Source organism: Chrysoperla carnea, chromosome 1 (genome assembly GCF_905475395.1).
Source record: "Chrysoperla carnea chromosome 1, inChrCarn1.1, whole genome shotgun sequence".
NCBI classification, from domain to species: Eukaryota; Metazoa; Arthropoda; class Insecta; order Neuroptera; family Chrysopidae; genus Chrysoperla; species Chrysoperla carnea.
In genome coordinates this window covers 1,701,538-1,715,120 of record NC_058337.1, presented here as the reverse complement: position 1 = coordinate 1,715,120, position 13,583 = coordinate 1,701,538, and the positions used below count along the sequence as shown (strand labels likewise).

General features: G+C 30.9%; 1 protein-coding gene across 1 annotated transcript; it reads right to left on the bottom strand.

The window, feature by feature from the left end:
* Positions 1–5,940: 5,940 nt before the first annotated feature.
* On the bottom strand, positions 5,941–10,540 carry LOC123306155 (beta-galactosidase-1-like protein). The gene is made up of 4 exons (XM_044888053.1): positions 10,509–10,540; positions 7,839–8,383; positions 6,336–7,064; positions 5,941–6,260 (listed from the first exon to the last, which is right to left on the bottom strand). Exons 1-4 carry the CDS (start codon positions 10,538–10,540, stop codon positions 5,941–5,943), a joined length of 1,626 nt encoding a protein of 541 aa, XP_044743988.1.
* Positions 10,541–13,583: the final 3,043 nt, after the last annotated feature.

The following is a 13,583-nucleotide window of genomic DNA, read 5'->3' as shown; positions in this document are numbered from 1 at the left end:
TGGAGCAAAGTCTTATCATAAGTTCATAGGACAATCTAGAATCTTGCAAAGATAATGTAGTTTCTTGGAATAAACTCAACACAATTCGGAAAATTTGATTTGTAAAAGAGATAAGAGTCTTGTCAGAAGTTTATCGGGTAACGTATGGTCTTGTAAAGATTACGAGGCATCTTATAACAAACTCGAACTACTTCAGCAACTTTGATTTAAAGAACAGCAGAGTCTTGCCAAAAGTTAGTTAGCAAATCTAGAACCTTTCTAAGATTAAACATAATAAAAGACAGCAGTAAAACTTTAACAAGTGGAACAGATAGAAATCTGGAGATTCAAAGGAATTTCTGACCTTCTCAGCCGATCAAAGTTAAATTCTTGTTTAATTCCACTTTCAACTTTCATGAAACTTTTTGTAAATATGACCACTGTTTAAACATACATTTTTTTAATAATATGTTGTTGTTGTAAAGAAGGGCTTACCGTTACCCCTCCCATATATGTGGTAGGTGTCCACTTATTATTGAAATAATAGGGTAGAAAAAACGAAACGGTTAAGTCCGTAACGATCTTTGCACAATTATTATATAGGATAAATCTAAGCATGGTAAATAGGTGAAAAAACTGGCCAAAACATTCATTTTACAGGACAAGCTTTTATTGTATACTAAAAAGTAGAAAATAATTATTTCTGTGTGACACTCATAGAAGACTATTTGTAGAAGATGGATGCGCCCAATTGTCAATTAATGAAAACTAAAGTTTTGTCCTAATTTGCGCTCTCATGGGTAAACATTGATGTTTACGAAAAAATGTTTCAATCAAAAATTATTTATTTTTTTATAACAATTTTTAGGTTTAAATTTTTTGTTCTATCTCTAATGGATTATAAGATGGGTCCTACAGACCCAAGACCTTGACCTATGTTGCTCTTTTACGAACTTAAACTCACTTTTAAAGTTCAGAGCATGCTATAAAAATTTCAGCCTGATAGCACTTTTCATTTTTGAGTAATCCTGTTCACGAACGGTCTTAGAGACAACCGAAAATGGACTAATTAGGTGATTTTATGGACACTTTTACCAAAATTTTGACCGTATCATTAATATTTTTCAGCGTAACAAACTTGGAAATAAACTTAGTATACCTTGATACATACTTCATATATACTCCATAAAAATCTTTGGAGATCGTAAGACTTTTCTTTATATTTCAAGATAATTCAATTTCATATTATTTTAACAGGATAATAATATTTTATTTCTTTGGTAAAATCACATACCGAACCTCATACGGTACAATATTGATTCACCACTTTGTTCTTTATGTAAATGATTTGTTTATATTTTTTTAATAAATGAAAATTTTTCTGTATTAAAGTGAAAAACTCATTGTGATAATTATTTTATTATTATTAAAAAGGTGTTTTTCTTTTCTTTTTCTTTTTTTTTATGTTTTTTTAAATTTAATATTTCCTGACCAACAATTTAAATTATTAAAAAATAGAAATTAATATTTATAATTAAATGTAATAAAATAATTTTATTATTAGTGTATAACTAACTACACAAGTTTTATTATATTTTCACAAAATTTTTCAAACTTTCGTTCATTCTTAAGAGATAAAGAAACTTTTAACAAAAAACAAAGCCGACTTCAAAAAAAAAAAAAATCCTAAACAAATTAATATCGACTAAAAAGTAAAAAAGTAATTCGGTAAAAATATTAGACTACTTGAAAGTCAATCGAATTATTACGATAATATAATGTACTTAAAGTTATTGTTATTTTTGGAGTCGGTGCGGTGTCAGCCAAGTTAATTTACCAAATTGTTCTGTCATAGTTCTGTCAAAAAACAAAACCAACTTCATTTTTGAAGTTGGTTTTGTTTTTTGTTAAAAGTTTTTCTATTTTGTGATTTTTAGTGACTCGGAATACACAAACTAATTTGTCACTAAAAAAAAGAATCATCGAAATCGGGTTGGGTGATATTTAGTTATTCGTCTGTTTGCCGCGCACATACTTATAATGCAAATTTAAGACTTATATGGTTTTCTCATGGAAACCATTGCCAGAACTGGATCAAATTGAAATGGGACCATACTGGAAGCAACAGCTTTCAAATAGAAAAAGAATAATCAAAATCGATTCTCCCAATCAAAATTTTTGAGGATTTGATTTTTAAAAAAAATACAGTTGAATAGAGAACCTCCTCCTATTTTGTTTGAAGTCGGTTAAAAATTAAATATTTATAATAAGAATCATAAAAAATATATTTTTATGATTGGCATGACACTTTTATGATTGACGTTACTTGAATAATAATTGAAAAACAATTTAATTTTGTTCTAGAAAGATGGGTTGGGATTATACTTAGCCTAGAAAAGGGGTTGGGACTATAACCCCCCCCCCCCCACTCCCGTTACTTATCATAATCAGTTATTGTTAATGTTTGTATACTAAAATTTGTATACAAGTTTTAAACGTCATTTCAATTATTGCCTATTTATTCGGTAATCAATGAAATTGGCCCGAAAAAATAGCGACTCCGAAGAATTGTTACGGAGAAAAAAGACCCGGAACAAAATAAATCCGGGGATATAAATCCAAAACACATCTGATTACGATTTTTGATAGTTGTAATTACGAGTTGTTTGGGTTAAGTTTGTCGACTAGAGAGAAGTTGTTTGGGTTCTGTAGTTTTAGCCCTTTCGTTCAAAAGCGGGACACTATTACAGAAATTTTTTTTGCGAGATATTTTTTCCTAGTCTATTTTTTCCTAAATCCGTTGAAACCGTTATGTATTTTGTTTAGCGCAGTCGGAAATCTTCGAAAATCCAAGAAACGCGGAAATCCAACATTATTTTCATAAACGTTTGAAAAAGAAGGCGTTAATAAAATCTTACATTTTCTAAATCATAATTTAGAATGTGATTTAATTAAATTCTTGCATAATTCCTTATTCAAATTAAAATATTTCTAAAGAAAAATTTTCAACATATTTCTTCACATTATAATAAATGAATTTTTTTCTAGAATGGAAACTAGGAAAAATATCGCATTTACTATTTACGAAAAAAAAAAACAACACATTACTTAGACAACATATCAGTGGCGTAAAATAGAAAAACATTTCGAAGGTATATGAAAAATTTCGCATAATACAGACATGCTAAGACAATTTATTTCATCGCAGGATCAAATATGGCAAATGGGTCCACGAACGCGATACAACGACCATATGGGTTTGAGTGGTGAAGTTGACACAAACACATGAGTTGTTTGTATGAAAGTAACATACTGACTAAAAAATTTCAAATATTGTTGTTTTGAAATACAACATAGTTTTAAACAATCTTTTTTTGATTGGTTCTACCACTTAAAAACATTATAAACAATTACTCATGTGATTGTCACAATCACATGAACAGGTATATTAGATTTAAAAAAAAAAAAACTAATAAACTTTCAAGTCGGATTTGAACCAGCGACATATGGATTAAAATTGATTTCAATGTTTTAAGTCCACCACTATTCCAACGTTTTCGAAAAAATTAGGTAGAAAACTTTTTTTAAAATCACCTGTATGCGGTAATTTCGGTCAAAGGATTATGTGTCCAAATTAAGTTTATGCTGGCGACATAATGAAGCATGAATTTTTCCTTAAACCAAAATTTATAGTTTTTTCTTGTATATGAGAAATATACATACAAAAATATATATGTTTACCACTAAAATGTGAAAATAGTAAATGACTTTACGTGTAATGATCCAATGCGGTGATGGTGGCCGCGACACTACATGACGCGACGTGCAATATATATTCTACTTTCTAGCAAGTAAATGTGTGGTTGTTGTTGTCTGTGAACTGCTCACTTGATTACATATCTCAGGTGTAAATTAATAAATAGGCAACTTGAATTACGTATATGTTAAACATTTATTATACATGTTTTCGATTATTGGACAAACACTTATCATTTACGTCATACAAGTTGCCTATTTATTAAATTTGTAAGTTAACTTTAACATTAACAGTTTCATTGAATTAACAATTTATTGTTTATTAACAAATAGAAACATTAACCACTAACTCATAACTTGAGAAACACATCCCATGAGGTTTTAGCAAAATACGAGCGGTTTCTTTCATTTTCCTTTATAAGCCAATTTTTGTAACATCTTTTCCTGAACCATTAGTTCATTTTTACATAAAAAACCGAGAGTATGATGTGTGAAAATTTCTCTCATCACGAGAGTAAACGTGTAAAAAAAATTTTATTCTGTGTATATAAATACAATAAAATATGTAGAGTACAAACCATTACTAAAAGTGGTATAAGTTCACAGATGTAATCCAGTGGTGTGTCTATTTGAACTATAAAAATAATATCCCAACTATAAAAACAAAATTACATTCGTCCTGGTCTGCTGTATTTTGTTATTTTTTTTATTTATATTTTGTTTCAAAAAGTAATTTTTGTTTTGGTACTTTTGCAGTTCGTAAAAATACAGGATGCCTACAGATATACAGTGTGCGTCATTTTAACCGATACATTTAGAAATATTAAAAAATACACGAGCCAAAAAACTCAATTATTATACAATATACAATTATTGTTAAGTTGGACATCTTTTTCGGCTATATAAGCACCCCAGACAACTATATAGAGAAAATGGCTTTAGGTCAAATGTCTTGTCATTCTGAACAAATGCCGCGAAGGACATAAATCTCACCATACTGTTGTCGAAATATTCTATGACAAAGTTCCCGATTTTCATTGAATTTATAGAAGTGCTATATCATAGGCAAATGCATAATCAGTTTCGGTCACAATATTCGACGAAGTAACCCAACATTCCTGAAGTACCTCTGAATTTTTTTCGATGTATTGAAAACTTCCGGTTTAGATAAGAATATCTCTGGGAAAGTTCCTAGAATGGGAAATTCATCTGATATTTTGCCACAAACCGATTAATTCCTGTCATCTTTTCAGGCATAAATTGTACGACTGCATATGATTCCACTTGAAATAGAACAAAATCGGGAACTTTGAAACAGAATTTTTCACGTTGGCAAGATTTGTTCCCACTTAGATTGTTCAGAATGACACGAAGAATATTTTCAAAAATTCTTTTGGTATTTTATCCAAAGCTTTGACAATAGTTGCCCTGAGTCATTTGACACAGGTCTTCGTGGTCCTAGCCGCAAGGAATAAAAGAACACTTTAATTTAGAAAATAGTTACTCATCGAAATTTAACTTATTTGAATTGATTTTTCTTTCGAAAATCTAATACTTATGACTTGAAAAATCAGTTATCTAAATCAGAAAAATTGACCTTAAAGTCACTGTCCTTTACGCAGATAAATAGCTTTCAGACTATTAAATTTCGAAGATTGGATTAAATAAGAGCCCCGAAAAGCTATGTTCCTTCAAAACTAATAATTTTTGTCTGAACCAAATTTTTATAATTGGTATATTTTAAGAGATTTTTGAATGTATCCTTACTTTTGAGGCTTCTTGTATGGATAAATGTTTTTTGAATAAACAAATATTTTTATGAATCAACATTGTATTTTTATGATTTTTTACGCTTGTTTTTGGGTTTCTCTTTTTTGTTGCAATAAATAAAAAATTTTGATGTTTGCTCTTGTTTAATGTTTTAGATTTAAGTATTCGGTTGTCGATTCATTGCGTGCGAAACCGTTTTTAGCGCCGCTTACGAAAATGTTTATTGCTTCTTTATACTTTCATTATTTTATTAATTTGAATTTTCACACAATGATTTCATCATTACTGTAACTAATATTGCCTATATATATAAATAAATAGTATCATTATGTAAAAATACAGGCAATATTATTACATCAATGAAACAAATATTGTATGAAAACTCAAATTATTACAAATTGTTACAGAAACGTTAAAAAAAGCTAGAAATCAAATCTATCCAAGAAAAACTGGTGTTCGTACAAATCTTAAAATAAAGTTATTCACCGGTGCATTTTCCAATTCCAATATAATCACAATATTTTCCCGTGGATACGGATTTATAAAAACACCTGGAATATAAACACTTAATGGCGAACCAAAACTAGACCAATATGGACCTAAAATATGACCATTCAAAAAAACAATGCCTTTACCCAACGATTGCACATTTAAATATGAATCACGACAAGCATAATTCTCCGAATTTGCAAAAAATACACTTCGATATAATAATGGACCTTTCGGGAAGATGAATCTTTGTGGAGCAGATAATGCTGCATAATGAAACACTGTACTTAAATGTTCGAACGGGTATTGATACATTTGCCAATTTGATAATTTTCAAATAAATATTCCAGATGTTGTTGTTAAAATAACAGGTTTAAATATTCCTTTTAAATCGTTGTTCATTCGAAAACCTTTCGATAATCGTCCGTTATTTTCGACTAGAATATAAAGAATATCACCCATATGTAAATTTTTTAACAAAATTTTTCCATTTCTTGAACCTAGAATTCCTGCGAATTTTTCTTGGAAATATACATAACCACGATCTCTGATTCCAGTACATTTTAGTAAAAGCTTTTCATCTCTTATTTCGAAGTTGATTAGTGTTTCATATAAAATGAATCCACCATTTTGTTTTAATTCCCGAAATATTTTCGGTTCTAAGTTAATAATCGGTGGTAATGCAGTTATATTTTTTATTGTTGGACATAGCAGCGAACCAAATGCTTCGAATTCTAGCGTTGGATATTTCGTTTGTAATTCGATATCGATTTGTGATTGACCGATACTGTATTTTGATTGATCGGGTGCAACTTTCCGAATTATATTACGAAGATTGTAATACTGATTAGTTGGATTTCCATTTGGATTTAATGGAGCATCCTGTCCATAAATTGGAATAGTTCCATCATCCTGGAGTGTTTTTAAACCATTAGCAAGTCCAAATGTTGTTCCACCGGTGTACATGTAAATTATAGAAGTACCTCCGTTTAAAATTTCCTCGATTACCCGATTAAGATTCTCGAATTGCGTGGACGATAAAGTTGTATGGGGTTCATGCCAACTCAACGCTGAATTTTGAGGTGATAAATTATTAAAAGATACCAGAAAAGGAAGTTGTTTTTGGTATACATGATTAAAATTGAATTTTGCTATTTTCCATTGATCCGACCATGAAGTATTGGTTTCAAGTCGAATACTTGGAAAAATTCCATCAGTTTGAGCACATTTTAAATTTTCGATATTATTTTTATCTTCGGTGTAAATAAATACTATTTGACTTAAGAAATTTCGAACTAACGATGCTAAATTTTGAAAATAACTTTGATCGCAAGGACTCTCGCTAGTACCATAATCTTGCTCCATTTGAACACCTATAATTGGACCTAAAGCACAACAAAATTAAAAAAATATTTCATGGTAATAAAGAGAAAATTGTTGCATCCTCGAAATTTTACACACTTTTCTTTAGGTTGTATAAACTTCGTACCAACTAAACTTCGTACCTACTAATCTGCGCCCTCATGAGTAAACGGTGATGTTTACGAAAAAGTGTTTCAAACAAAAGTTGTTTATTTTTTTATAAGAAATAACTATGATATTCAAACTTTTGTTCTATCTCTATCCGTTTATAAGATGGATCCTTTTTCATTTGATTGAATGAGCAAAAAATGCACATCTCGGTCAATTTTGGAAGTTAGAAAGCCCCCAACAATCCTCCAAAAAGGAGGGCTAGGCCTACGCCTGAGAGGTAGACTTTTAAGTACGACCTATTAATCAACTCTGTAAAATTTCATAGATGCAACAATTTTTTCCGTCTTGATATTTAGTTTCATTGTACTCACCACCTTTTTCAAAAGTAAAATTTTCGATTTCCCTAAATAAAGTTCTCAACCATCGTTCATAATATCTCTTAAAAATTTGATTATTTGTTCGTAACCAAATGGCATCACTTGATACATTTTCAAATAACAACCATGCAGGTAATCCACCTAATTCCCTATCAGCATCAATATATGGTCCAATTTTTATAAGTGCTCGCATTTCCAATTCTTTAACATGATTCAAAAAGTTAAAAATATCACCATTTTTTTCGAAGTGAAATTCATTATTTTTCGGTTCATGTGTTGCCCATTCAATTGGTATTGCAACCACAGTAATACCACCAAGTTTCATGCGCTGTAATCGATCGAACCATAGCATGTAGGGAATACGAAAATAATGGATTTCACCGGCAATAAATCGCAGTTTTTCGATTTTCGTTAATTGTGTTGTATCAATTGATTTTAATGTGATACTTGGTTCATCGATATTAATCGTTATACTGGATCCATTTCGTGGATGACAAGTTGATCTATGAGGTTTTGTTGTAGATAAATGTACATTATGGCTGATATTTATATGGAATGTTATTAAAATTATAAAACAAACAATCATTTTCAAAAATAAAAGGCTGAAAAATATTCCAGCTGAAAAATTTATTTTTATTTATTACGAAGGAATCAAAATGTTTCCATGGTAACAACACATTTTATTCTCAATCCGACTATATTTTTTGTATTTTTATTTTGCTACCTCAGAACCATGAAGGTTATAGAGAAGGAGAACGATCGCTACCTGTTAAAGCATTAGCGCGTCTGTCCCTGAAAATTTGTAGAATTTATAGTTCATTTTTCAGCCACAAGCCACGCTGTCATCAAGAAGTAGTATCTGCGAAGTTAGCTGTTTATGAGTACAAGTAGATGAAGTTAGTTGCATAATAAACAAATTGATATATCATTTCAAATTAGCGCACAACAGCCAGCTTTTATTGATACAACTTAGCGATCGCAGTGCCTCACTTATTTTATCCATATTTCGGGGACAATATTTTCTATAGCGATCGTTCTCCTTCTTATAACCTTCATGCTCAGAACTTTCGACTGGGTGAACCAATTTTGATGTTGAATCTTTTTTATTTGAAAGCTGGTACTTCCCGTGTGTTCCCACTCCAATTTGGTCCAGTCCTGACAATGGCATTCATGAGAAAACCATATAAGTCTGTTTGTATACTTTCGTTAGTTTAATATAAGTCGTACTCAGTAAATTAATAAAACTGATAGTGATAGAAAAAAAAAATGTATCTAGAAAAGGACACTTTCCCAGCATTTGAAATCAAAGTTGTTATAACTTGGATCACTCTGTGCTTATCCTTTTTCTAAGGCATAGATAATATAATGATGAATCCCTTAGTAAAAAGGCATGAAGAACGTTCCTTAGATAAATAGATTTAAAAAATTTAATTTTGCTTGGAAATCTAAAAAAAACAAATATTTTACAAAAATAGTAATTTTATCCATACGTTATTTTATCATTTTTACCTCCATGCACAAATTATAACGTAGTATCGGTTGGAGGTTTTATGCTGTATGAGTTTAATTGGTAATGTTAAAGTTTACTGGGTAAGAGACAAACCTTTTTTAGACCCACTGATCCTCTAAGCTCGGCAGCACTGACGTCAATCGTTCGATAATCTGTAGTCACGTGATCTCAGTTGATTAAGGCGAAACCAATTCCGTCTGCGGTATGCTTAGGGTAGCGAGTTCGATTCCCGCCGTCGCAACAAAATTAATTTAATTAATAGTCGTGATGGGCTGGTGTAGTGCATGAAGGAGGTATATGCATGAAGGAGGTGCACTAAACCTCTCAAATTGAGGAGCTGATTAATGAAATTATCAGCGGAAGTGGTAAAACACATATATAGTATCACAATGGGCTCTATAGCCTAAGTGTGTTCTGCGTGGACAGCCAATATAACCTAACCTAACCTTACCTTAACCGCCATTACAGCGCTATTTATGTAACATGTCTCATTAGTTATACTGCGATTGTATATAGATGTCATGTATGAGTGTTTAACACCAAACACATATATATTTTTTTATAGTTGGAGGTATTATGTAATATGAACATCTGTGTTTATTTTTAAATAAAAAATAAAATAAAAACTAATAAAACTATCACTAAATATAATGTGTAATAATAATAATAATAATAATAATAAAACCAGCTTATAGTTTTGCTTGTTAAATACAGCATAACGTAGCATAACGTATATTCATACAGCCATACTGCAGCCATCAGCCATCAGCCACACAGCTATTATAACTATATTATTAATATTTATATCCATTAACAAGCTGGAAAACATGTTGAAAAATTTATTCTAACAGTATTGAATATATACTATAGCAAAGAGATGGTGGCTATGGTGGCCGCTCTTCATTAAGATGGTCGTTAGGTCAAAATTCAACCACGTTATTAAAGAATGTTATTTTATTATTAAAAGAGTTATAGTTAAAAAAACAAGAAAAAATAATCAATTGACTGAGTTCAATGTTGATATACCCTGTATATATCAGACCTTGTATTGTTTTTATAAATTAGATATGTTTGAAACAAGTGAAATTTACAAAAGTTATAAAAGAGTCCTAAATCACTTGAATCGTATCTAAAAACATTCTTCATTAAATTACCCTTTTATCCTTAGATTTTTCTCTAAATCCATTTTGAGGATCAACGTCTATTTTTTATTTGGTCCGGTTTTGGAATCATAAACTCGGATTTTAAACATAGCTAAGAACACTCCCCGTTAAATTATCTTTCAAAAGAAACAATCAAACGCAAGTCGGTACATCCACTACGATGCCACAGACAGACACACAGACACACAGACAGGTACACATAGTCAAACTTATAGTACCTTTTTTTGGTTCGAGACTTAAAAACAAATTCATGTCAAACAAAATGGTGACTTTTTTCCGAAATTTCCAAGTTTCGAAAAGTTTTCTATTTGCGTCCTTTCATATTATATACGGTAGATTTTCTATAATTTTAATCAATGGACTAAGTATTTGAAGCTACCTACAATATTTCAACCTTCTATCTTGTATAATTATGGCTTCCACTCAAGAAAAGCTTGCGAGGATCCCATACCAAGAAGGTCTTAGCAGATTAGGAGATAATATGAAAAACCAACAATTAAATGCATGGACTAGCTACGAGGGAGGGCGAATCGCCAAAAGCCTGTTGGGTGAAGGACACTCGCTCGGTAACAGAGCCGAGGAGATCTTGAAACTAAACAGAGTTGATATTAGAGTCATCGTAGAGTTACTCACAGGGCATGATAACCTGAACAAGTTCCAACATCAGATTGGAAAAAGACAATCTCCAGCGTGGGACAGTTGCGGAGAAAATTCAGAAGAAACATCGATCTACTTTCTCTGTTACTGTCCGGCGCTCATACAGCAGCGAAGGAAATGGTTTGGTCCGGCCATAGTCGAACCAGAAGAAATTAGGAAACTCAGCGCTAGGCAGATCCTGGGTTTCAGTACATCAGTTGGTTATAAAAGCCACTGAAAAGCGTAGCGAAGATAGAGTACAAGGGTCTATTTGGCTAGGCGCTCTGAACCATTGCTTCGAGGCACGATGTTCGAGCATGGCCCGCTAACCTCCATACCCATACCCATCTTGTATAATTTTGGAGAAATTGGAAACTTTTATTCTAACCTAATTTACACTATCACTAACAACAAAAGTTGTTAGTTTTTTCATAGGTTACTTTTTTTATACTTAAGTTTATGTTCTATCTCTAACGGTTTACAAAATGGGTCATACGAAAGACCCAACTGACCCACTTTACAGATTAAAAATAAACTCGTTATTTGCATATCAAAATGATTTTCCCCGATGGACGTTACACATAGAACAGTCTAGAAAATTGTACCTTTATGATTAATATTTTTCTGTATTAATGTTGATTATCAGACATATAAAATTTAAGTACTCTTATATTTCAGTTTTTCTGGTATTTTTTTCAGGTCAAAAGAAAAATAAAAATGTTTTCGACAAATTAATTTTATTTGATAAATGACTTTACTTACAGAATTACACGGAGAGAATAATTTAGGGGTGTTTGTGATTTTTATTTATTTTAATCTTTCTTTTTTTTTCTAATAAATTTGCACTTCAAGTATTATGTACAGGGTCTTCAAAATAATGAACAACAGAAAAAAATCATTAATGACGTGAAGCATTCAATATGGCGATAAAAAAAGTATTTAGTGGTCTATGGAGTAACTAATTTTTATTAGACAGTTCATTCATAGTTTTAAACAGTATTGTAATAAATTACTATGGTTTATTAAGACGCATTTATTTATTCAACAACTGATGAAACCTAATTAAAATCTGTTATCGTAGTTTTATTTTAAACTACGGATTGTCATTTGAAAAATTAATTTTCCCAATAGAAGAATTCTAAGACGAAAAAAATCTAGCGTTTTTCGAGTATCTTTTACTGGAACATTAGTTGAAGTTTTCTGCAAATTTCAACTCCCTGTCTTTTATAGTCTTGGGAAAAAGGATACCCGAGTTTTGTCCTAATTTACGCCCTCACAGGAAGTCAATGATGTTTCACAAGAAATGTTTCATGCAAAAATTGTTTATTGTTGAAGAAAGATTTTTTGTATTAAAACTTTTGTTCTATCCGTAAAAACCTACAAGATAGATGGGCCCTGCCCACCCAAAACCGAATTGACGTATGTTCCTCTTTTAAAATTTCACCTTTATATATCTTTTTTGTATTTTTTGTGACCTCGAACGAACAAACAACCGGAAATGAACTAATTAGGTGACTTTATGAACACCTATACCAAAATTTTGTTAGTATCATCAATATTTCTAAGCGTTACAAACTTGGGAATATCATATACTATACAGGTTTATGAAAACTAATAAATAGTTCAAAACATCAGCACTTAATACAGCCTTTGCAAGGTATTTAAACATTTAAATCAATTAATTGTTATCTTCACTTTTTTCATTTAACTTAAACTATTTTTGTATTGTTTTCCGCGCCCAGTTTTTTTTTTTATAAACATGATTATCATACGCTCTCGAAGCATCGTCGTAATCGAAGAAGATTGCTGCCTATTGAGGAAGATATCATCATTTCCGAACAGGAAGGAAATAAAACTTGTGTTCTACTTATTGTAAAATGACCTTTAACATTAAAAATAGACATATAAACTTTATAGAAGAACAAATTTACAACAGGTTAATTAACATGTCTACATCGGCTTACATCCTTTTGGTTTAAATTGCAATTTTTGGAATTGTTTTAACGGATTCCCCTTTGAAAAAATTCGAGCAAATCGGAAAAAGTTTTTTGTTTTGGAATTTGATGAAACTCAGTGGATGGGATAATTTTGATCCAAAAAGTATAAAAATCAAGTTAATTTAAGGATTGGATGCAGAGTTTCTGGGATATCGCAATATTTGGATCGATTTTAGCCCGTATCTCAAAAACTATTCGACCAGTCAACAAATGCACCCGATTTTTGTCCTTTTTGGGTTAAAATTACTTTATATACTAAGCTTTATCGTAATTGGAGATTGAAATTTTCGATTCGAGAAAATCGGAAAAAGTTTTTTGTTTTGGAACTTGATGAAACTCAGTGGAGAGGGTAATTTTGACCCAAAAAGCATGAAAATCAGGTTAATTTAATGATTGGACCTGTAGAAAGTTACAACGTCAGCGAGTATCATAT

Coding starts and splice junctions, on each gene's coding strand:
- LOC123306155 (XM_044888053.1), bottom strand. CDS start 10,540: ATGGATTTAGAGAAAAATCTAAGGATAAAAGG. Junction 8,384..10,508: donor AAAAATCTAAGGATAAAAGG/GTAATTTAATGA, acceptor TATAAATATCAG/CCATAATGTACATTTATCTA. Junction 7,065..7,838: donor TTTTACTTTTGAAAAAGGTG/GTGAGTACAATG, acceptor CTCAAAATTCAG/CGTTGAGTTGGCATGAACCC.